Source organism: Phasianus colchicus, chromosome 1, assembly GCF_987193195.1.
Source record: "Phasianus colchicus chromosome 1, bPhaCol1.hap1.1, whole genome shotgun sequence".
NCBI lineage: Eukaryota > Metazoa > Chordata > Aves > Galliformes > Phasianidae > Phasianus > Phasianus colchicus.
The window spans coordinates 2843719-2864719 of NC_143436.1; the positions used below are offsets into that span (position 1 = coordinate 2843719).

Genomic DNA, 21001 nt, shown 5'->3' on the forward strand with positions numbered 1-21001 from the left:
ATTGAGTGGTACGTCCATGAGTGAGCATAATGTGGAATAACACTGGCCCGTTTTACTGACAAAAAGGGGGGCGATGGACATTGTGTGTTGGGAGGAAATTGTTTCAAAGGCAGGTCGTGCTTGATCAACTTCATCTCCTTCTACGACTGGGTGACCAGACTGCTAGACGAGGGAAGGGCTGTTGATGTAGTCTCCGTAGAGTACATCAGCAAAGCCTTTGACACGGTCTCTCACAGTACCCTCCTGGGGAAACTGGCTGCCCGTGGCCTGGACAGGTATACCCTTCTTAGGGTAAGGAACCGGTTAGAGGGCCGTGCCCTCTAGCAGGTAGTGGTTAATGGAGTTAAGTCCGGCTGGTGACCCGTCGCAAGTGGTGTCCCCCAGGGGTCGGTACTGGGGCCCATCTTGTTTAATATCTTTACTGATGAGCTAGATGAAGGGATTGCGTGCGCCCTCAGGAGGTTTGCAGATGACACCAAGTTGGGAGGTAGCGTCGACCTGCCTGAGGCTGGGGAGGCCCTTCAGGGGGATCTAGATAAGCTGGATCGCTTATGTGGCTGAGGTGAATGGGATGAGGTTCAACAAGGCCAAGTGCCGGGTCCTGCACTTTGGCCACAGTAACCCCATGCAGCGCTATAGGCTTGGAGACGAGTGGCAGGATGACTGTGAAGAGGCAAGGGACCTGGGGGTGGTGGTTGGTTGATGCTTGGCTGAACATGAGCCGACAGCATGCCCAGGTGTCCAAGAGGGCCAACGGCACCCTGGCCTGCATTAGAAATAGCGTGGCCAGCAGGAGCAGAGAGGTAATCATCCCCCTGTAGTCAGCACTGGTGAGGCCGCCCCTCGAGTATTGTGTTCAGTTTGGGGCCCCTCACCACAAGAAAGACGGTGAGGCCCTGGAACGAGTCCAGAAAAGGGCAACAAAAATGGTGAGGGGTCTGGAGCACAAGTCTTACGAGGAGCGGCAGAGGGAGCTGGGATTGTTTAGTCTGGAGAAGAGGAGGCTCGGGGGAGACCTCATTGCACTCTACAACTTCCTGAAGGGAGGCTGTGATGAGGAGGGGTTTGGCCTCTTCTCCCAGGCAACAAACAGGACCCACGGAAATGGCCACAATTGTACCAGAGGAGGTTTAGATTAGACATGAGGAAAAACTTTCTCCCCCAGAGAGTGGTCAGGCACTGGAATGGCCTGCCCAGGGAGGCGGTGGAGTCGCCGTCCCTGGCAGCGTTCAGGAGGCGCCTGGATGAGGAGCTACGAGATATGGTTTAGTGGCTCGTGGTAGTAATGGTGATGGTGATGGGGGGACGGTTGGACTAGATGGTCTTGTATGTCCTGTCCAACCTTGTGATTCTATGATTCTGTTGCCCGGAGAAACCGTGGAGCTGCCACCCTCCTGCTTGGAAGCCAAGGGCCCGCGCCCATGAGGCGGTGACCGTGATGTCACAATGGGTGTCACGGAGCGGCCATTGTGACGCGCGAGGCTTGGAGCAGAGCAAAGGCTGCCGGGCTCAGGCGGAGCGTCAGTGCGGCCTGGTGAGGCGCAGAGAGAGGAGGGACTCTCGCAGTGCTCACCGTCGACGCAAATGATGTATGCTAGGAAGCGGAAGGTCTCCGACTCGCAAGAGCCAGGTGAGAGCACAGCATCCCTGAGCCCAGCTCCCGACGCTGGGCAGAGGGGTGCTGGGGCTCTGCCTGCGGCTGAGAGCTGAGAGGGGAGGAAGGGGCAGGCAGGAGCTCCCAGACAGGCATGGGGCAGGGCCCCTCTGCTCCTTGGCAAGGGGGCCCAGCTTGGGCTGTGGCTGCCTTGGGCCTGCCGTGGCCCCTTCCCCTCCACCGCCTCCAGCCAGCACGGCAGGACCTCCAGCCAGAGCAGGACCCTGGGGACGGCCCTCAGGGACACCTGGCCCCGCCAGCTGCTCACCGCTGCTCACATTTGCTCTCTCCTCTGCAGTGTGTGTGCTGTGTGGCCGGGCAGATGTCGACCCGGACACCTTTGGGCGCATATTTAACCAGATCTGGTTTTGGGTCCATGAGTTCTGCTTGGTGAGTTCCCTTGAGCGGTCCTGACTGCTTCCTGCCGGGATGCTCCCCTCCTTCCCTTCCTCATGTGATCCTGCTCTTTTCTCTCCTACAGATTTTTGCCAACATCTCCTTTGACGAAACACCAACCGAGGAGGGAACTGTGGCCATTGACCTTGCTGCCCTGTCATGCAAGGTCAAGCAGGCAAAGCAGAAGGTGAGGACCTGAACGGAGCAGGCAGATTTGTGCCCCGAGAGCCTCACACCGGCTTAGCCTGGACACAAAGAAAGCAATTGCAGCCTTTCCAACCGCCTCCAGGACAAAGTCCTGCGACTGGAGTTGCGCCCTGTCCGCCAGGCGGCTTTGTAGAGTGTGACCAAGCAGTTCCCACATCCTGTGCCCTGCCCAGACGTGTGGGGCCGGCTGTGGAGGCCCTGAGCCTGCTGCTGATGGGGCTGTTCTGCTCTTTCCAGCAATGCTGTGTTTGTGGAGAGAGGGGCACTGCCATCACGTGCGCAGAGAGCGGCTGTGGACGAAGCTTCCACCTGCCGTGTGCCAAGGACGGGCAATGCGTCACCCAGTTCTTTGGGCAGCACAGGTAAGGGCTGTCAGCAGCAGCCGAGCCAGGGAGGATCCCACAGCGACAGCTCCCAGCAGCCTGCCGGAGCCAGAGACAGGGCCTGGGGCTCCTTCGTGGTCCTCTGCCCTCCACCCATGGCTTCTCAGCGTGCCCATCCCTTCCATCTTCCCGCAGGTCCTTCTGCTTTGAGCACCGCCTTCGACAGACAGCAGTGACAGCTCCAGCAAAAGGCACCGCCTGCGTCATCTGCCATGGGGCCGTGGGGAACATCGCTTCCTACCACACCCTGGCGTGCCCGGTTTGCAAAGATGCCTGGTTCCACCGGGGCTGCATCCAGGTAGGAGTCCTCCCCTCACCCTGCAGGCACGCTTACTGCTAAGCAGCACCAGGCTCTGCTCACGCTCACCCTGCTTGTTCTTGTCCTGCAGCAACAGGCCCTGAATGATGGCATGGCGTGCTTCCGCTGCCCTGTCTGTCAAGACAACGCTCTGTTCCGTATTGAGATGTCCATCATTGGGATCCAAATCCCGGACAGGTTGGTGTCCTTCTGCCAAGCCGTGCAGATGAGAAGGCGCGAGCACCGGGCCTGCCCAGGGAGTGTCTCGGCAGGCCTGGCCCTTGGCCGTCATAGGAGCTCGTGCCTCAGCTTCATGGAGAAGCTGGAAATGGGGTTGGGCTGGGTGAGATGGGATAACCTTGGATCTGATGCTGGGGACGCTGGGGCCTCATCACTTTCCCTCCCTTCTCTTGTAGGAGACCAGTACGGAAGGACAATCGTGCATTCGCTGCACTTCTACAGAGGCACAGGCGCTGTGATGCCATCGTGTGCTTTTACCATGGAGGCAGGGAGCTGGCAGAAGAAGAGGGGTGAGTTACCGCGGCAGCTCTCTGTGGCTCCGTGGGGGATCTCGGCCTCAGCACAGGCTGGGGGAGCAAAGACTGAGCAGCAGAGATGTGTCGGGGACTCCCTGGCATGGCTCACTTGGTCCTCACAGCCACAACCCCTTTACTTCCCAGGCCCTGGCAGCTGATCGTGTGCAGCTCCTGTGGAGCAGAGAGCACCCACCGACAGTGCTCCTCCTCAAGCATCCGCATGAACATGTGGGACTGTGACAGATGTGCTGGCCTGGGTACCGGTAAGAGACGATGAGTCGCGTGGCACGGGGCTGGGGCCAGGCAAGGCCTGGCAGCAAGTGCTCGGGGCAGCTTTGCCAGAGTCCCTCTGCCCCAGGAGGGATGGCAGCCCGTCCCTACCCGGGGCTACAGGTTCCTCCTGCTGACCTTCCGCCTCCCCTTACAGCCTCCAGCACCATCTCGGAGCTCGCGGCACTCCGCACTGCCAGCCACGAGAGCCTGGAGCCATCCCACAGCCCCCAGGCACCTCAGAACAGCTGCTCCAGCCCCGACAGCCAGGCAGCTGTCTCCGGGCCATCACACAGGCCCCAGCTGCCGGAGCTCAGCTGCCACACCAGTGGGCTGGGGACAATCTGCTCACATATTCCTGACCATCAGGATACAGAGGAGCAGCACCAAGCACGGCATGGGAGCAGCCAAACACCCCCCCCAGCCATTGAAAGCGGCTCCCGCATCTCCACCAGACGGGGCAGATCGGGATCCTCCAGAGCAGCCACAGCAGCTGCACGCAGGAGGCGTCCCAGGCAGCGGAGAACAAGCCCCACACGAAGCCGCTCCCCGCTGCAAGGTCGGGCCCCACCATCCCAGAGCCGGACCAGAAGACCTCAAGGCAGCAGGCGAACACCATCTCCAGCTGCTCAGAACAGGACCCGCAGCACCACCAGAGCGGCAACGCGGAGGTCCTTGGGGGCTCCCCTGCGCTCACACACTGCGGAATGGCCCAGGCAGCCAGGGGAGGCCCGCACGCAAAGCCATTCCTCAGTGGCACAACGAGCCCCAAATGTCCACAGCCGGCTCAGAGGAGGCTCCAGGAAAAAGTCCCGGCAGCGGAGGCTATCCTGGCCATAAAGCCACTCCCGGGTCTAACATCGAAGCCAACATCCCCCCCCGCCAGAAGCCCCAGAACGATGGCGTGTTCCACCAGCGGGGGCTCTCCCGGGCATGAAGTCACTCCTGGATCCAACATCAATGTCAGCATCCCCGCCCCTGTCCCTGCCCCTCCCCCCCCAAACAGCCAGTCCCCAAAATTATGTCATGGCAGCTGTTCCAACAGTGCAGTCTATCCAGGCATGTTGTCACTCCTGGCTCCAACATCGACCCAACATCTGCCGCCCCCCCTACAATCAGCCCCAAAAGTAGATGACGTGGAGGCGGTTCCAACAGGGGGGTATCCCAGGCATGAAGTCACTCCTGGGTCTCAGATCAGAGCCAACATCTGCCCCCCTGCGCAACTAGCCTGAAAATAGATGGCATGGAAACAGCTGCGGGCCAGTACCATGTGCTGGCTCTAGTCCCAAGTGTCCAACACAATAAACCCAACCAACCCCCACACATTTCTTTGTCTGCTTCTTTTTCTTCACGCGTCCTGATGCGGGCAGACTAGGGCGCTGGGATCACAGGCTTTTCTCCTCCTCAGCACCTTCCCAGTGGCTGAGCAAAGGCTGCTCTGCAGCCCTTGCACAGCCTGGAGAACTGGGCGCAGAGGAACCTGGAGAGGTTCAAGAAGGCTGAGTGAGTGCAGGGCCCAACATCTCGGGAGGAACAAGGGCACGCTTCTGTAAACTTAGGAGCTGAGCTGCTGGAGAGAAGCTCTGCGGAGAAGGACCCGGGGTCCCCGGTGGCCGGTGGGGGTGGTCGGGAGCCATCAGAGTGCCACCTTGTGGCCAAGAAGACCAATGGCAGCCTGGGGTGCATTCAAAAGAGCCTGGCCAGCCGGGCAAAAGAAGTTCACCTCTCCCTCTATTCTGCCCCGCTGAGGCCACACCTGGAGTCGGGTGTCCAGTTCTGGGCTCAAGAAAGACAGGGAACATTGCTGGAGAGCCCAGCAATGGACTGCAAAGACGATGAGGGGCCTGGGGGAGCATCTTCCTCAGCAGGAAAGGCTGACGCACCTACTGCTGTTTAGCTTGGAGTAGTCTGAGAGCGGATCTCATCAATGCTTATCAATACTGAAATGGTGGCTGTCAAGAGGATGAGGCCAGTCTCAGTAGAGGGCATCAAAAATTGCTTTTATTGGGGTCTACAACGGGCCACCTGATCAGGGGGAGCCTGTTGACGAGGCCTTCTTGCTTCAGCTGCAGCAAGTGTCACGCTTGCGGGCTCTCGTCCTGATGGGGGATTTCAACCACCCGGGTGTATATCCGCTGGGATAGCGGCACGGCGGGTGGCAGACAATCCAGGAGATTCCTGGAGCCTGTTGAGGATAACTTCCTGGTCCAGGTGTGAGATGGACCGAGCGGAGGTGACGCCTTACAAGAGCCGCTCTCCATCATATTTGAGAAACCATGGCAGTTGGGTGAAATCCCCGGTGACTGGAGAAAAGGAAACACGACTCCAATTCTAAGGAGGGGAGAAAGGACGACCCAGGGACCTAGAGGCTGGCGAGCCTCACCTCTGTGCCTGGGATGATCATGGAGCCGGTCCTCCTGCTTACCACGGTAAGGCACACACGAGCCCAAGAGGCGATCCGAGACAGCCAGCGTGGCTTCACCAAGGGCAGATCTTGCCTGACCAATCAATCTGGTGGCCCTCTGTGATGGAGTGGTGGCATCGGTGGACGGGGAAAAGGCGAGGGATGTCATCTCCCTGGCCTTCCGCAAAGCCTTTGACATGGTCCCTCACCACATCCTTCTCTCGAAATGGGAATGGTATGGATTTGAAGCATGGACTGATGGATTAAGGAGTGGTTGGCTGATTGCAGCCAAAGGGCTGTGATCAACGGTTCCATGTCTGGGTGGAGGCCGGTCACGAGAGGTGTCCCGTAGGGGTCAGCCTTGGGATCGGTGCTCTTCAACGCCTTTCTCAAGGACACAGATGATGGCATTGAGCGCATCCTCAGCGAGTTTGCAGACAACACCAAGCTGAGCGGTGCAGAGGATAGACACACTGGAGGGAAGGGAAGGCATCCAGAGGGACCTGGACAGGCTGCAGAAGTGGGCCCATGTGAACGAACATGACGAGGTTCAACAAGGCCACGTGCAAGGTGTTGTGCTTGGGCTGGGGCAATCCCAGGTACTTACAGTGACCAGGGGAAGAACTTTTTGAGAGCAGGCCAGCTGTATCCTGGGCATCATGAAACAAGGGGTTGCTTGCCGGGAGAGGGAGTGATGTTCAGAGGGCCGCAGCACCTCTCCTTTGAAGAAATATTGAGGGAACTGGGCTTCTTTAGCATGGAGAAGAGAAGGCTCTGGGGAGACCTCATTGTGGCCTTCCAGTACTCAAAGGGAAGGAGGGGGAACGGCTTTTTAACGTGGGTTGATAGTGATAGGGCAAGGGAGAATGGCTTTCAGCTAAGACAGGGGAGGTTTAGGTTAGATTTCTGGAGGAAGTTTTTCACTCGGAGGGTGGTGAGGCACTGGAACAGGCTGCCCAAGGAGGCTGTGGATGCCCCGTCCCTGGAAGCATTCAAGGCCAGGCTGGATGGGGCCTTGAGCAACCTGGTCGGGTGGGAGGTGTCCCTGTCTATAGCAGGGGGCTTGGAACTAGATGATCTGAAAGGTCCCTTCCAACTCAAACCGTTGCTATGATTCAACGAAAAATGAAACAACGCTCCGCTGTGTTTTCCACATACGCCACCTTCCACAGCTTGGATGGGATGGGTTATTCAGGACCTACCCTGCCAATCTGGGAGGACATTAACATCTTCAGCAAGGACCTGGATGAAGGGACAAAGTGTACCCCTGGCCTGTGTCTAGATGTGGCGGACACGCCGGAAGGCAGTGCTGCCATTTAGAGACAGTTAGCCACGATGAGAGCTGGCCAAAGAGGAACCTGGTGGGGTTTTACAAGTGCGAGTGCAGGGTGGTACACCTGGGGGGGAATATCCGCACACGTCAGTCCAGGCGAGGGGCTGACCCGCTGGAGAAGAGCTCTGCACAGAAGGACCTGGGTGTCCTGGTGGACACCCGGCTGGCCATTTTCACCTTCTGGAGGTGATCCTTGTCAGCCGTGACGGAGAGGTAGCCTTCCAAGGCAGATCTGGTGTGTTAGCCAGGCAAGTGGATGGACAACCTTGGAGAAAGGCGTTGAGCAATCGAGGGAATCAGCTGTGCTGGATAAAGTGTTTGAAGAGAAATAGAAACATCAGCCTTGATCTTGATTGCTTTTATTGTTTGTTTTATTGTTTGTTTTTCGGTGGGAGCTAGGTTCTTTATTGAGTGGTACGTCCATGAGTGAGCATAATGTGAAATAACACTGGCCCGTTTTACTGACAAAAAGGGGGGCGATGGACATTGTGTGTTGGGAGGAAATTGTTTCAAAGGCAGGTCGTGCTTGATCAACTTCATCTCCTTCTACGACTGGGTGACCAGACTGCTAGACGAGGGAAGGGCTGTTGATGTAGTCTCCGTAGAGTACATCAGCAAAGCCTTTGACACGGTCTCTCACAGTACCCTCCTGGGGAAACTGGCTGCCCGTGGCCTGGACAGGTATACCCTTCTTAGGGTAAGGAACCGGTTAGAGGGCCGTGCCCTCTAGCAGGTAGTGGTTAATGGAGTTAAGTCCGGCTGGTGACCCGTCGCAAGTGGTGTCCCCCAGGGGTCGGTACTGGGGCCCATCTTGTTTAATATCTTTACTGATGAGCTAGATGAAGGGATTGCGTGCGCCCTCAGGAGGTTTGCAGATGACACCAAGTTGGGAGGTAGCGTCGACCTGCCTGAGGCTGGGGAGGCCCTTCAGGGGGATCTAGATAAGCTGGATCGCTTATGTGGCTGAGGTGAATGGGATGAGGTTCAACAAGGCCAAGTGCCGGGTCCTGCACTTTGGCCACAGTAACCCCATGCAGCGCTATAGGCTTGGAGACGAGTGGCAGGATGACTGTGAAGAGGCAAGGGACCTGGGGGTGGTGGTTGGTTGATGCTTGGCTGAACATGAGCCGACAGCATGCCCAGGTGTCCAAGAGGGCCAACGGCACCCTGGCCTGCATTAGAAATAGCGTGGCCAGCAGGAGCAGAGAGGTAATCATCCCCCTGTAGTCAGCACTGGTGAGGCCGCCCCTCGAGTATTGTGTTCAGTTTGGGGCCCCTCACCACAAGAAAGACGGTGAGGCCCTGGAACGAGTCCAGAAAAGGGCAACAAAAATGGTGAGGGGTCTGGAGCACAAGTCTTACGAGGAGCGGCAGAGGGAGCTGGGATTGTTTAGTCTGGAGAAGAGGAGGCTCGGGGGAGACCTCATTGCACTCTACAACTTCCTGAAGGGAGGCTGTGATGAGGAGGGGTTTGGCCTCTTCTCCCAGGCAACAAACAGGACCCACGGAAATGGCCACAATTGTACCAGAGGAGGTTTAGATTAGACATGAGGAAAAACTTTCTCCCCCAGAGAGTGGTCAGGCACTGGAATGGCCTGCCCAGGGAGGCGGTGGAGTCGCCGTCCCTGGCAGCGTTCAGGAGGCGCCTGGATGAGGAGCTACGAGATATGGTTTAGTGGCTCGTGGTAGTAATGGTGATGGTGATGGGGGGACGGTTGGACTAGATGGTCTTGTATGTCCTGTCCAACCTTGTGATTCTATGATTCTGTTGCCCGGAGAAACCGTGGAGCTGCCACCCTCCTGCTTGGAAGCCAAGGGCCCGCGCCCATGAGGCGGTGACCGTGATGTCACAATGGGTGTCACGGAGCGGCCATTGTGACGCGCGAGGCTTGGAGCAGAGCAAAGGCTGCCGGGCTCAGGCGGAGCGTCAGTGCGGCCTGGTGAGGCGCAGAGAGAGGAGGGACTCTCGCAGTGCTCACCGTCGACGCAAATGATGTATGCTAGGAAGCGGAAGGTCTCCGACTCGCAAGAGCCAGGTGAGAGCACAGCATCCCTGAGCCCAGCTCCCGACGCTGGGCAGAGGGGTGCTGGGGCTCTGCCTGCGGCTGAGAGCTGAGAGGGGAGGAAGGGGCAGGCAGGAGCTCCCAGACAGGCATGGGGCAGGGCCCCTCTGCTCCTTGGCAAGGGGGCCCAGCTTGGGCTGTGGCTGCCTTGGGCCTGCCGTGGCCCCTTCCCCTCCACCGCCTCCAGCCAGCACGGCAGGACCTCCAGCCAGAGCAGGACCCTGGGGACGGCCCTCAGGGACACCTGGCCCCGCCAGCTGCTCACCGCTGCTCCCATTTGCTCTCTCCTCTGCAGTGTGTGTGCTGTGTGGCCGGGCAGATGTCGACCCGGACACCTTTGGGCGCATATTTAACCAGATCTGGTTTTGGGTCCATGAGTTCTGCTTGGTGAGTTCCCTTGAGCGGTCCTGACTGCTTCCTGCCGGGATGCTCCCCTCCTTCCCTTCCTCATGAGATCCTGCTCTTTTCTCTCCTACAGATTTTTGCCAACATCTCCTTTGACGAAACACCAACCGAGGAGGGAACTGTGGCCATTGACCTTGCTGCCCTGTCATGCAAGGTCAAGCAGGCAAAGCAGAAGGTGAGGACCTGAACGGAGCAGGCAGATTTGTGCCCCGAGAGCCTCACACCGGCTTAGCCTGGACACAAAGAAAGCAATTGCAGCCTTTCCAACCGCCTCCAGGACAAAGTCCTGCGACTGGAGTTGCGCCCTGTCCGCCAGGCGGCTTTGTAGAGTGTGACCAAGCAGTTCCCACATCCTGTGCCCTGCCCAGACGTGTGGGGCCGGCTGTGGAGGCCCTGAGCCTGCTGCTGATGGGGCTGTTCTGCTCTTTCCAGCAATGCTGTGTTTGTGGAGAGAGGGGCACTGCCATCACGTGCGCAGAGAGCGGCTGTGGACGAAGCTTCCACCTGCCGTGTGCCAAGGACGGGCAATGCGTCACCCAGTTCTTTGGGCAGCACAGGTAAGGGCTGTCAGCAGCAGCCGAGCCAGGGAGGATCCCACAGCGACAGCTCCCAGCAGCCTGCCGGAGCCAGAGACAGGGCCTGGGGCTCCTTCGTGGTCCTCTGCCCTCCACCCATGGCTTCTCAGCGTGCCCATCCCTTCCATCTTCCCGCAGGTCCTTCTGCTTTGAGCACCGCCTTCGACAGACAGCAGTGACAGCTCCAGCAAAAGGCACCACCTGCGTCATCTGCCATGGGGCCGTGGGGAACATCGCTTCCTACCACACCCTGGCGTGCCCGGTTTGCAAAGATGCCTGGTTCCACCGGGGCTGCATCCAGGTAGGAGTCCTCCCCTCACCCTGCAGGCACGCTTACTGCTAAGCAGCACCAGGCTCTGCTCACGCTCACCCTGCTTGTTCTTGTCCTGCAGCAACAGGCCCTGAATGATGGCATGGCGTGCTTCCGCTGCCCTGTCTGTCAAGACAACGCTCTGTTCCGTATTGAGATGTCCATCATTGGGATCCAAATCCCGGACAGGTTGGTGTCCTTCTGCCAAGCCGTGCAGATGAGAAGGCGCGAGCACCGGGCCTGCCCAGGGAGTGTCTCGGCAGGCCTGGCCCTTGGCCGTCATAGGAGCTCGTGCCTCAGCTTCATGGAGAAGCTGGAAATGGGGTTGGGCTGGGTGAGATGGGATAACCTTGGATCTGATGCTGGGGACGCTGGGGCCTCATCACTTTCCCTCCCTTCTCTTGTAGGAGACCAGTACGGAAGGACAATCGTGCATTCGCTGCACTTCTACAGAGGCACAGGCGCTGTGATGCCATCGTGTGCTTTTACCATGGAGGCAGGGAGCTGGCAGAAGAAGAGGGGTGAGTTACCGCGGCAGCTCTCTGCGGCTCCGTGGGGGATCTCGGCCTCAGCACAGGCTGGGGGAGCAAAGACTGAGCAGCAGAGATGTGTCGGGGACTCCCTGGCATGGCTCACTTGGTCCTCACAGCCACAACCCCTTTACTTCCCAGGCCCTGGCAGCTGATCGTGTGCAGCTCCTGTGGAGCAGAGAGCACCCACCGACAGTGCTCCTCCTCAAGCATCCGCATGAACATGTGGGACTGTGACAGATGTGCTGGCCTGGGTACCGGTAAGAGACGATGAGTCGCGTGGCACGGGGCTGGGGCCAGGCAAGGCCTGGCAGCAAGTGCTCGGGGCAGCTTTGCCAGAGTCTCTCTGCCCCAGGAGGGATGGCAGCCCGTCCCTACCCGGGGCTACAGGTTCCTCCTGCTGACCTTCCGCCTCCCCTTACAGCCTCCAGCACCATCTCGGAGCTCGCGGCACTCCGCACTGCCAGCCACGAGAGCCTGGAGCCATCCCACAGCCCCCAGGCACCTCAGAACAGCTGCTCCAGCCCCGACAGCCAGGCAGCTGTCTCCGGGCCATCACACAGGCCCCAGCTGCCGGAGCTCAGCTGCCACACCAGTGGGCTGGGGACAATCTGCTCACATATTCCTGACCATCAGGATACAGAGGAGCAGCACCAAGCACGGCATGGGAGCAGCCAAACACCCCCCCCAGCCATTGAAAGCGGCTCCCGCATCTCCACCAGACGGGGCAGATCGGGATCCTCCAGAGCAGCCACAGCAGCTGCACGCAGGAGGCGTCCCAGGCAGCGGAGAACAAGCCCCACACGAAGCCGCTCCCCGCTGCAAGGTCGGGCCCCACCATCCCAGAGCCGGACCAGAAGACCTCAAGGCAGCAGGCGAACACCATCTCCAGCTGCTCAGAACAGGACCCGCAGCACCACCAGAGCGGCAACGCGGAGGTCCTTGGGGGCTCCCCTGCGCTCACACACTGCGGAATGGCCCAGGCAGCCAGGGGAGGCCCGCACGCAAAGCCATTCCTCAGTGGCACAACGAGCCCCAAATGTCCACAGCCGGCTCAGAGGAGGCTCCAGGAAAAAGTCCCGGCAGCGGAGGCTATCCTGGCCATGAAGCCACTCCCGGGTCTAACATCGAAGCCAACATCCCCCCCCGCCAGAAGCCCCAAAACGATGGATGGCGTGTTCCACCAGCGGGGGCTCTCCCGGGCATGAAGTCACTCCATCACACACACATCAATGTCAGCATCCCCGCCCCTGTCCCTGCCCCTCCCCCCCCAAACAGCCAGTCCCCAAAATTATGTCATGGCAGCTGTTCCAACAGTGCAGTCTATCCAGGCATGTTGTCACTCCTGGCTCCAACATCGACCCAACATCTGCCGCCCCCCCTACAATCAGCCCCAAAAGTAGATGACGTGGAGGCGGTTCCAACAGGGGGGTATCCCAGGCATGAAGTCACTCCTGGGTCTCAGATCAGAGCCAACATCTGCCCCCCTGCGCAACTAGCCTGAAAATAGATGGCATGGAAACAGCTGCGGGCCAGTACCATGTGCTGGCTCTAGTCCCAAGTGTCCAACACAATAAACCCAACCAACCCCCACACATTTCTTTGTCTGCTTCTTTTTCTCCACGCGTCCTGATGCGGGCAGACTAGGGCGCTGGGATCACAGGCTTTTCTCCTCCTCAGCACCTTCCCAGTGGCTGAGCAAAGGCTGCTCTGCAGCCCTTGCACAGCCTGGAGAACTGGGCGCAGAGGAACCTGGAGAGGTTCAAGAAGGCTGAGTGAGTGCAGGGCCCAACATCTCGGGAGGAACAAGGGCACGCTTCTGTAAACTTAGGAGCTGAGCTGCTGGAGAGAAGCTCTGCGGAGAAGGACCCGGGGTCCCCGGTGGCCGGTGGGGGTGGTCGGGAGCCATCAGAGTGCCACCTTGTGGCCAAGAAGACCAATGGCAGCCTGGGGTGCATTCAAAAGAGCCTGGCCAGCCGGGCAAAAGAAGTTCACCTCTCCCTCTATTCTGCCCCGCTGAGGCCACACCTGGAGTCGGGTGTCCAGTTCTGGGCTCAAGAAAGACAGGGAACATTGCTGGAGAGCCCAGCAATGGACTGCAAAGACGATGAGGGGCCTGGGGGAGCATCTTCCTCAGCAGGAAAGGCTGACGCACCTACTGCTGTTTAGCTTGGAGTAGTCTGAGAGCGGATCTCATCAATGCTTATCAATACTGAAATGGTGGCTGTCAAGAGGATGAGGCCAGTCTCAGTAGAGGGCATCAAAAATTGCTTTTATTGGGGTCTACAACGGGCCACCTGATCAGGGGGAGCCTGTTGACGAGGCCTTCTTGCTTCAGCTGCAGCAAGTGTCACGCTTGCGGGCTCTCGTCCTGATGGGGGATTTCAACCACCCGGGTGTATATCCGCTGGGATAGCGGCACGGCGGGTGGCAGACAATCCAGGAGATTCCTGGAGCCTGTTGAGGATAACTTCCTGGTCCAGGTGTGAGATGGACCGAGCGGAGGTGACGCCTTACAAGAGCCGCTCTCCATCATATTTGAGAAACCATGGCAGTTGGGTGAAATCCCCGGTGACTGGAGAAAAGGAAACACGACTCCAATTCTAAGGAGGGGAGAAAGGACGACCCAGGGACCTAGAGGCTGGCGAGCCTCACCTCTGTGCCTGGGATGATCATGGAGCCGGTCCTCCTGCTTACCACGGTAAGGCACACACGAGCCCAAGAGGCGATCCGAGACAGCCAGCGTGGCTTCACCAAGGGCAGATCTTGCCTGACCAATCAATCTGGTGGCCCTCTGTGATGGAGTGGTGGCATCGGTGGACGGGGAAAAGGCGAGGGATGTCATCTCCCTGGCCTTCCGCAAAGCCTTTGACATGGTCCCTCACCACATCCTTCTCTCTAAATGGGAATGGTATGGATTTGAAGCATGGACTGATGGATTAAGGAGTGGTTGGCTGATTGCAGCCAAAGGGCTGTGATCAACGGTTCCATGTCTGGGTGGAGGCCGGTCACGAGAGGTGTCCCGTAGGGGTCAGCCTTGGGATCGGTGCTCTTCAACGCCTTTCTCAAGGACACACATGATGGCATTGAGCGCATCCTCAGCGAGTTTGCAGACAACACCAAGCTGAGCGGTGCAGAGGATAGACACACTGGAGGGAAGGGAAGGCATCCAGAGGGACCTGGACAGGCTGCAGAAGTGGGCCCATGTGAACGAACATGACGAGGTTCAACAAGGCCACGTGCAAGGTGTTGTGCTTGGGCTGGGGCAATCCCAGGTACTTACAGTGACCGGGGGAAGAACTTTTTGAGAGCAGGCCAGCTGTATCCTGGGCATCATGAAACAAGGGGTTGCTTGCCGGGAGAGGGAGTGATGTTCAGAGGGCCGCAGCACCTCTCCTTTGAAGAAATATTGAGGGAACTGGGCTTCTTTAGCATGGAGAAGAGAAGGCTCTGGGGAGACCTCATTGTGGCCTTCCAGTACTCAAAGGGAAGGAGGGGGAACGGCTTTTTAACGTGGGTTGATAGTGATAGGGCAAGGGGGAATGGCTTTCAGCTAAGACAGGGGAGGTTTAGGTTAGATTTCTGGAGGAAGTTTTTCACTCGGAGGGTGGTGAGGCACTGGAACAGGCTGCCCAAGGAGGCTGTGGATGCCCCGTCCCTGGAAGCATTCAAGGCCAGGCTGGATGGGGCCTTGAGCAACCTGGTCGGGTGGGAGGTGTCCCTGTCTATAGCAGGGGGCTTGGAACTAGATGATCTGAAAGGTCCCTTCCAACTCAAACCGTTGCTATGATTCAACGAAAAATGAAACAACGCTCCGCTGTGTTTTCCACATACGCCACCTTCCACAGCTTGGATGGGATGGGTTATTCAGGACCTACCCTGCCAATCTGGGAGGACATTAACATCTTCAGCAAGGACCTGGATGAAGGGACAAAGTGTACCCCTGGCCTGTGTCTAGATGTGGCGGACACGCCGGAAGGCAGTGCTGCCATTTAGAGACAGTTAGCCACGATGAGAGCTGGCCAAAGAGGAACCTGGTGGGGTTTTACAAGTGCGAGTGCAGGGTGGTACACCTGGGGGGGAATATCCGCACACGTCAGTCCAGGTGAGGGGCTGACCCGCTGGAGAAGAGCTCTGCACAGAAGGACCTGGGTGTCCTGGTGGACACCCGGCTGGCCATTTTCACCTTCTGGAGGTGATCCTTGTCAGCCGTGACGGAGAGGTAGCCTTCCAAGGCAGATCTGGTGTGTTAGCCAGGCAAGTGGATGGACAACCTTGGAGAAAGGCGTTGAGCAATCGAGGGAATCAGCTGTGCTGGATAAAGTGTTTGAAGAGAAATAGAAACATCAGCCTTGATCTTGATTGCTTTTATTGTTTGTTTTATTGTTTGTTTTTCGGTGGGAGCTAGGTTCTTTATTGAGTGGTACGTCCATGAGTGAGCATAATGTGGAATAACACTGGCCCGTTTTACTGACAAAAAGGGGGGCGATGGACATTGTGTGTTGGGAGGAAATTGTTTCAAAGGCAGGTCGTGCTTGATCAACTTCATCTCCTTCTACGATTGGGTGACCAGACTGCTAGACGAGGGAAGGGCTGTTGATGTAGTCTCCGTAGAGTACATCAGCAAAGCCTTTGACACGGTCTCTCACAGTACCCTCCTGGGGAAACTGGCTGCCCGTGGCCTGGACAGGTATACCCTTCTTAGGGTAAGGAACCGGTTAGAGGGCCGTGCCCTCTAGCAGGTAGTGGTTAATGGAGTTAAGTCCGGCTGGTGACCCGTCGCAAGTGGTGTCCCCCAGGGGTCGGTACTGGGGCCCATCTTGTTTAATATCTTTACTGATGAGCTAGATGAAGGGATTGCGTGCGCCCTCAGGAGGTTTGCAGATGACACCAAGTTGGGAGGTAGCGTCGACCTGCCTGAGGCTGGGGAGGCCCTTCAGGGGGATCTAGATAAGCTGGATCGCTTATGTGGCTGAGGTGAATGGGATGAGGTTCAACAAGGCCAAGTGCCGGGTCCCGCACTTTGGCCACAGTAACCCCATGCAGCGCTATAGGCTTGGAGACGAGTGGCAGGATGACTGTGAAGAGGCAAGGGACCTGGGGGTGGTGGTTGGTTGATGCTTGGCTGAACATGAGCCGACAGCATGCCCAGGTGTCCAAGAGGGCCAACGGCACCCTGGCCTGCATTAGAAATAGCGTGGCCAGCAGGAGCAGAGAGGTAATCATCCCCCTGTAGTCAGCACTGGTGAGGCCGCCCCTCGAGTATTGTGTTCAGTTTGGGGCCCCTCACCACAAGAAAGACGGTGAGGCCCTGGAACGAGTCCAGAAAAGGGCAACAAAAATGGTGAGGGGTCTTACGAGGAGCGGCAGAGGGAGCTGGGATTGTTTAGTCTGGAGAAGAGGAGGCTCGGGGGAGACCTCATTGCACTCTACAACTTCCTGAAGGGAGGCTGTGATGAGGAGGGGTTTGGCCTCTTCTCCCAGGCAACAAACAGGACCCACGGAAATGGCCACAATTGTACCAGAGGAGGTTTAGATTAGACATGAGGAAAAACTTTCTCCCCCAGAGAGTGGTCAGGCACTGGAATGGCCTGCCCAGGGAGGCGGTGGAGTCGCCGTCCCTGGCAGCGTTCAGGAGGCGCCTGGATGAGGAGCTACGAGATATGGTTTAGTGGCTCGTGGTAGTAATGGTGATGGTGATGGGGGGACGGTTGGACTAGATGGTCTTGTATGTCCTGTCCAACCTTGTGATTCTATGATTCTGTTGCCCGGAGAAACCGTGGAGCTGCCACCCTCCTGCTTGGAAGCCAAGGGCCCGCGCCCATGAGGCGGTGACCGTGATGTCACAATGGGTGTCACGGAGCGGCCATTGTGACGCGCGAGGCTTGGAGCAGAGCAAAGGCTGCCGGGCTCAGGCGGAGCGTCAGTGCGGCCTGGTGAGGCGCAGAGAGAGGAGGGACTCTCGCAGTGCTCACCGTCGACGCAAATGATGTATGCTAGGAAGCGGAAGGTCTCCGACTCGCAAGAGCCAGGTGAGAGCACAGCATCCCTGAGCCCAGCTCCCGACGCTGGGCAGAGGGGTGCTGGGGCTCTGCCTGCGGCTGAGAGCTGAGAGGGGAGGAAGGGGCAGGCAGGAGCTCCCAGACAGGCATGGGGCAGGGCCCCTCTGCTCCTTGGCAAGGGGGCCCAGCTTGGGCTGTGGCTGCCTTGGGCCTGCCGTGGCCCCTTCCCCTCCACCGCCTCCAGCCAGCACGGCAGGACCTCCAGCCAGAGCAGGACCCTGGGGACGGCCCTCAGGGACACCTGGCCCCGCCAGCTGCTCACCGCTGCTCCCATTTGCTCTCTCCTCTGCAGTGTGTGTGCTGTGTGGCCGGGCAGATGTCGACCCGGACACCTTTGGGCGCATATTTAACCAGATCTGGTTTTGGGTCCATGAGTTCTGCTTGGTGAGTTCCCTTGAGCGGTCCTGACTGCTTCCTGCCGGGATGCTCCCCTCCTTCCCTTCCTCATGAGATCCTGCTCTTTTCTCTCCTACAGATTTTTGCCAACATCTCCTTTGACGAAACACCAACCGAGGAGGGAACTGTGGCCATTGACCTTGCTGCCCTGTCATGCAAGGTCAAGCAGGCAAAGCAGAAGGTGAGGACCTGAACGGAGCAGGCAGATTTGTGCCCCGAGAGCCTCACACCGGCTTAGCCTGGACACAAAGAAAGCAATTGCAGCCTTTCCAACCGCCTCCAGGACAAAGTCCTGCGACTGGAGTTGCGCCCTGTCCGCCAGGCGGCTTTGTAGAGTGTGACCAAGCAGTTCCCACATCCTGTGCCCTGCCCAGACGTGTGGGGCCGGCTGTGGAGGCCCTGAGCCTGCTGCTGATGGGGCTGTTCTGCTCTTTCCAGCAATGCTGTGTTTGTGGAGAGAGGGGCACTGCCATCACGTGCGCAGAGAGCGGCTGTGGACGAAGCTTCCACCTGCCGTGTGCCAAGGACGGGCAATGCGTCACCCAGTTCTTTGGGCAGCACAGGTAAGGGCTGTCAGCAGCAGCCGAGCCAGGGAGGATCCCACAGCGACAGCTCCCAGCAGCCTGCCGGAGCCAGAGACAGGGCCTGGGGCTCCTTCGTGGTCCTCTGCCCTCCACCCATGGCTTCTCAGCGTGCCCATCCCTTCCATCTTCCCGCAGGTCCTTCTGCTTTGAGCACCGCCTTCGACAGACAGCAGTGACAGCTCCAGCAAAAGGCACCACCTGCGTCATCTGCCATGGGGCCGTGGGGAACATCGCTTCCTACCACACCCTGGCGTGCCCGGTTTGCAAAGATGCCTGGTTCCACCGGGGCTGCATCCAGGTAGGAGTCCTCCCCTCACCCTGCAGGCACGCTTACTGCTAAGCAGCACCAGGCTCTGCTCACGCTCACCCTGCTTGTTCTTGTCCTGCAGCAACAGGCCCTGAATGATGGCATGGCGTGCTTCCGCTGCCCTGTCTGTCAAGACAACGCTCTGTTCCGTATTGAGATGTCCATCATTGGGATCCAAATCCCGGACAGGTTGGTGTCCTTCTGCCAAGCCGTGCAGATGAGAAGGCGCGAGCACCGGGCCTGCCCAGGGAGTGTCTCGGCAGGCCTGGCCCTTGGCCGTCATAGGAGCTCGTGCCTCAGCTTCATGGAGAAGCTGGAAATGGGGTTGGGCTGGGTGAGATGGGATAACCTTGGATCTGATGCTGGGGACGCTGGGGCCTCATCACTTTCCCTCCCTTCTCTTGTAGGAGACCAGTACGGAAGGACAATCGTGCATTCGCTGCACTTCTACAGAGGCACAGGCGCTGTGATGCCATCGTGTGCTTTTACCATGGAGGCAGGGAGCTGGCAGAAGAAGAGGGGTGAGTTACCGCGGCAGCTCTCTGCGGCTCCGTGGGGGATCTCGGCCTCAGCACAGGCTGGGGGAGCAAAGACTGAGCAGCAGAGATGTGTCGGGGACTCCCTGGCATGGCTCACTTGGTCCTCACAGCCACAACCCCTTTACTTCCCAGGCCCTGGCAGCTGATCGTGTGCAGCTCCTGTGGAGCAGAGAGCACCCACCGACAGTGCTCCTCCTCAAGCATCCGCATGAACATGTGGGACTGTGACAGATGTGCTGGCCTGGGTACCGGTAAGAGACGATGAGTCGCGTGGCACGGGGCTGGGGCCAGGCAAGGCCTGGCAGCAAGTGCTCGGGGCAGCTTTGCCAGAGTCTCTCTGCCCCAGGAGGGATGGCAGCCCGTCCCTACCCGGGGCTACAGGTTCCTCCTGCTGACCTTCCGCCTCCCCTTACAGCCTCCAGCACCATCTCGGAGCTCGCGGCACTCCGCACTGCCAGCCACGAGAGCCTGGAGCCATCCCACAGCCCCCAGGCACCTCAGAACAGCTGCTCCAGCCCCGACAGCCAGGCAGCTGTCTCCGGGCCATCACACAGGCCCCAGCTGCCGGAGCTCAGCTGCCACACCAGTGGGCTGGGGACAATCTGCTCACATATTCCTGACCATCAGGATACAGAGGAGCAGCACCAAGCACGGCATGGGAGCAGCCAAACACCCCCCCCAGCCATTGAAAGCGGCTCCCGCATCTCCACCAGACGGGGCAGATCGGGATCCTCCAGAGCAGCCACAGCAGCTGCACGCAGGAGGCGTCCCAGGCAGCGGAGAACAAGCCCCACACGAAGCCGCTCCCCGCTGCAAGGTCGGGCCCCACCATCCCAGAGCCGGACCAGAAGACCTCAAGGCAGCAGGCGAACACCATCTCCAGCTGCTCAGAACAGGACCCGCAGCACCACCAGAGCGGCAACGCGGAGGTCCTTGGGGGCTCCCCTGCGCTCACACACTGCGGAATGGCCCAGGCAGCCAGGGGAGGCCCGCACGCAAAGCCATTCCTCAGTGGCACAACGAGCCCCAAATGTCCACAGCCGGCTCAGAGGAGGCTCCAGGAAAAAGTCCCGGCAGCGGAGGCTATCCTGGCCATGAAGCCACTCCCGGGTCTAACATCGAAGCCAACATCCCCCCCCGCCAGAAGCCCCAAAACGATGGCGTGTTCCACCAGCGGGGGCTCTCCCGGGCATGAAGTCACTCCATCACACACACATCAATGTCAGCATCCCCGCCCCTGTCCCTGCCCCTCCCCCCCCAAACAGCCAGTCCCCAAAATTATGTCATGGCAGCTGTTCCAACAGTGCAGTCTATCCAGGCATGTTGTCACTCCTGGCTCCAACATCGACCCAACATCTGCCGCCCCCCCTACAATCAGCCCCAAAAGTAGATGACGTGGAGGCGGTTCCAACAGGGGGGTATCCCAGGCATGAAGTCACTCCTGGGTCTCAGATCAGAGCCAACATCTGCCCCCCTGCGCAACTAGCCTGAAAATAGATGGCATGGAAACAGCTGCGGGCCAGTACCATGTGCTGGCTCTAGTCCCAAGTGTCCAACACAATAAACCCAACCAACCCCCACACATTTCTTTGTCTGCTTCTTTTTCTCCACGCGTCCTGATGCGGGCAGACTAGGGCGCTGGGATCACAGGCTTTTCTCCTCCTCAGCACCTTCCCAGTGGCTGAGCAAAGGCTGCTCTGCAGCCCTTGCACAGCCTGGAGAACTGGGCGCAGAGGAACCTGGAGAGGT

At 58.9% G+C, this 21001-nt stretch overlaps 3 protein-coding genes across 3 annotated transcripts; all 3 read left to right on the forward strand.

Annotated features, from left to right (window-relative positions):
* The first annotated feature begins 1175 nt into the window (after positions 1 to 1175).
* On the forward strand, positions 1176 to 4584 carry LOC149919328 (E3 ubiquitin-protein ligase PHF7-like). The gene is made up of 9 exons (XM_090134375.1): positions 1176 to 1630; positions 1953 to 2044; positions 2136 to 2237; positions 2495 to 2619; positions 2776 to 2938; positions 3030 to 3136; positions 3355 to 3468; positions 3619 to 3737; positions 3902 to 4584. Exons 1-9 carry the CDS (start codon positions 1585 to 1587, stop codon positions 4582 to 4584), a joined length of 1551 nt encoding a protein of 516 aa, XP_089990501.1. The 5' UTR covers positions 1176 to 1584.
* Positions 4585 to 9062: 4478 nt separating this feature from the next.
* LOC149919329 (E3 ubiquitin-protein ligase PHF7-like) lies at positions 9063 to 12572 on the forward strand. Its single transcript, XM_090133941.1, has 9 exons — positions 9063 to 9517; positions 9840 to 9931; positions 10023 to 10124; positions 10382 to 10506; positions 10663 to 10825; positions 10917 to 11023; positions 11242 to 11355; positions 11506 to 11624; positions 11789 to 12572. Exons 1-9 carry the CDS (start codon positions 9472 to 9474, stop codon positions 12469 to 12471), a joined length of 1551 nt encoding a protein of 516 aa, XP_089990067.1. The 5' UTR covers positions 9063 to 9471; the 3' UTR covers positions 12472 to 12572.
* Positions 12573 to 16941: 4369 nt separating this feature from the next.
* Positions 16942 to 20402, forward strand: LOC149919330 (E3 ubiquitin-protein ligase PHF7-like). Its single transcript, XM_090133944.1, has 9 exons — positions 16942 to 17396; positions 17719 to 17810; positions 17902 to 18003; positions 18261 to 18385; positions 18542 to 18704; positions 18796 to 18902; positions 19121 to 19234; positions 19385 to 19503; positions 19668 to 20402. Exons 1-9 carry the CDS (start codon positions 17351 to 17353, stop codon positions 20348 to 20350), a joined length of 1551 nt encoding a protein of 516 aa, XP_089990070.1. The 5' UTR covers positions 16942 to 17350; the 3' UTR covers positions 20351 to 20402.
* Positions 20403 to 21001: the final 599 nt, after the last annotated feature.

What these genes read in the sequence shown, in the direction of transcription:
- LOC149919328 (XM_090134375.1), top strand. Translation starts at nt 1,585, where the DNA reads ATGATGTATGCTAGGAAGCGGAAGGTCTCCGACTCGCAAGAGCCAG. An exon ending in CAGTTCTTTGGGCAGCACAG is followed by an intron (nt 2,620 to 2,775) that starts GTAAGGGCTGTC and finishes ATCTTCCCGCAG; the next exon opens with GTCCTTCTGCTTTGAGCACC. An exon ending in GAGCTGGCAGAAGAAGAGGG is followed by an intron (nt 3,469 to 3,618) that starts GTGAGTTACCGC and finishes TTTACTTCCCAG; the next exon opens with GCCCTGGCAGCTGATCGTGT.
- LOC149919329 (XM_090133941.1), top strand. Translation starts at nt 9,472, where the DNA reads ATGATGTATGCTAGGAAGCGGAAGGTCTCCGACTCGCAAGAGCCAG. An exon ending in CAGTTCTTTGGGCAGCACAG is followed by an intron (nt 10,507 to 10,662) that starts GTAAGGGCTGTC and finishes ATCTTCCCGCAG; the next exon opens with GTCCTTCTGCTTTGAGCACC. An exon ending in GAGCTGGCAGAAGAAGAGGG is followed by an intron (nt 11,356 to 11,505) that starts GTGAGTTACCGC and finishes TTTACTTCCCAG; the next exon opens with GCCCTGGCAGCTGATCGTGT.
- LOC149919330 (XM_090133944.1), top strand. Translation starts at nt 17,351, where the DNA reads ATGATGTATGCTAGGAAGCGGAAGGTCTCCGACTCGCAAGAGCCAG. An exon ending in CAGTTCTTTGGGCAGCACAG is followed by an intron (nt 18,386 to 18,541) that starts GTAAGGGCTGTC and finishes ATCTTCCCGCAG; the next exon opens with GTCCTTCTGCTTTGAGCACC. An exon ending in ATGTGCTGGCCTGGGTACCG is followed by an intron (nt 19,504 to 19,667) that starts GTAAGAGACGAT and finishes CTCCCCTTACAG; the next exon opens with CCTCCAGCACCATCTCGGAG.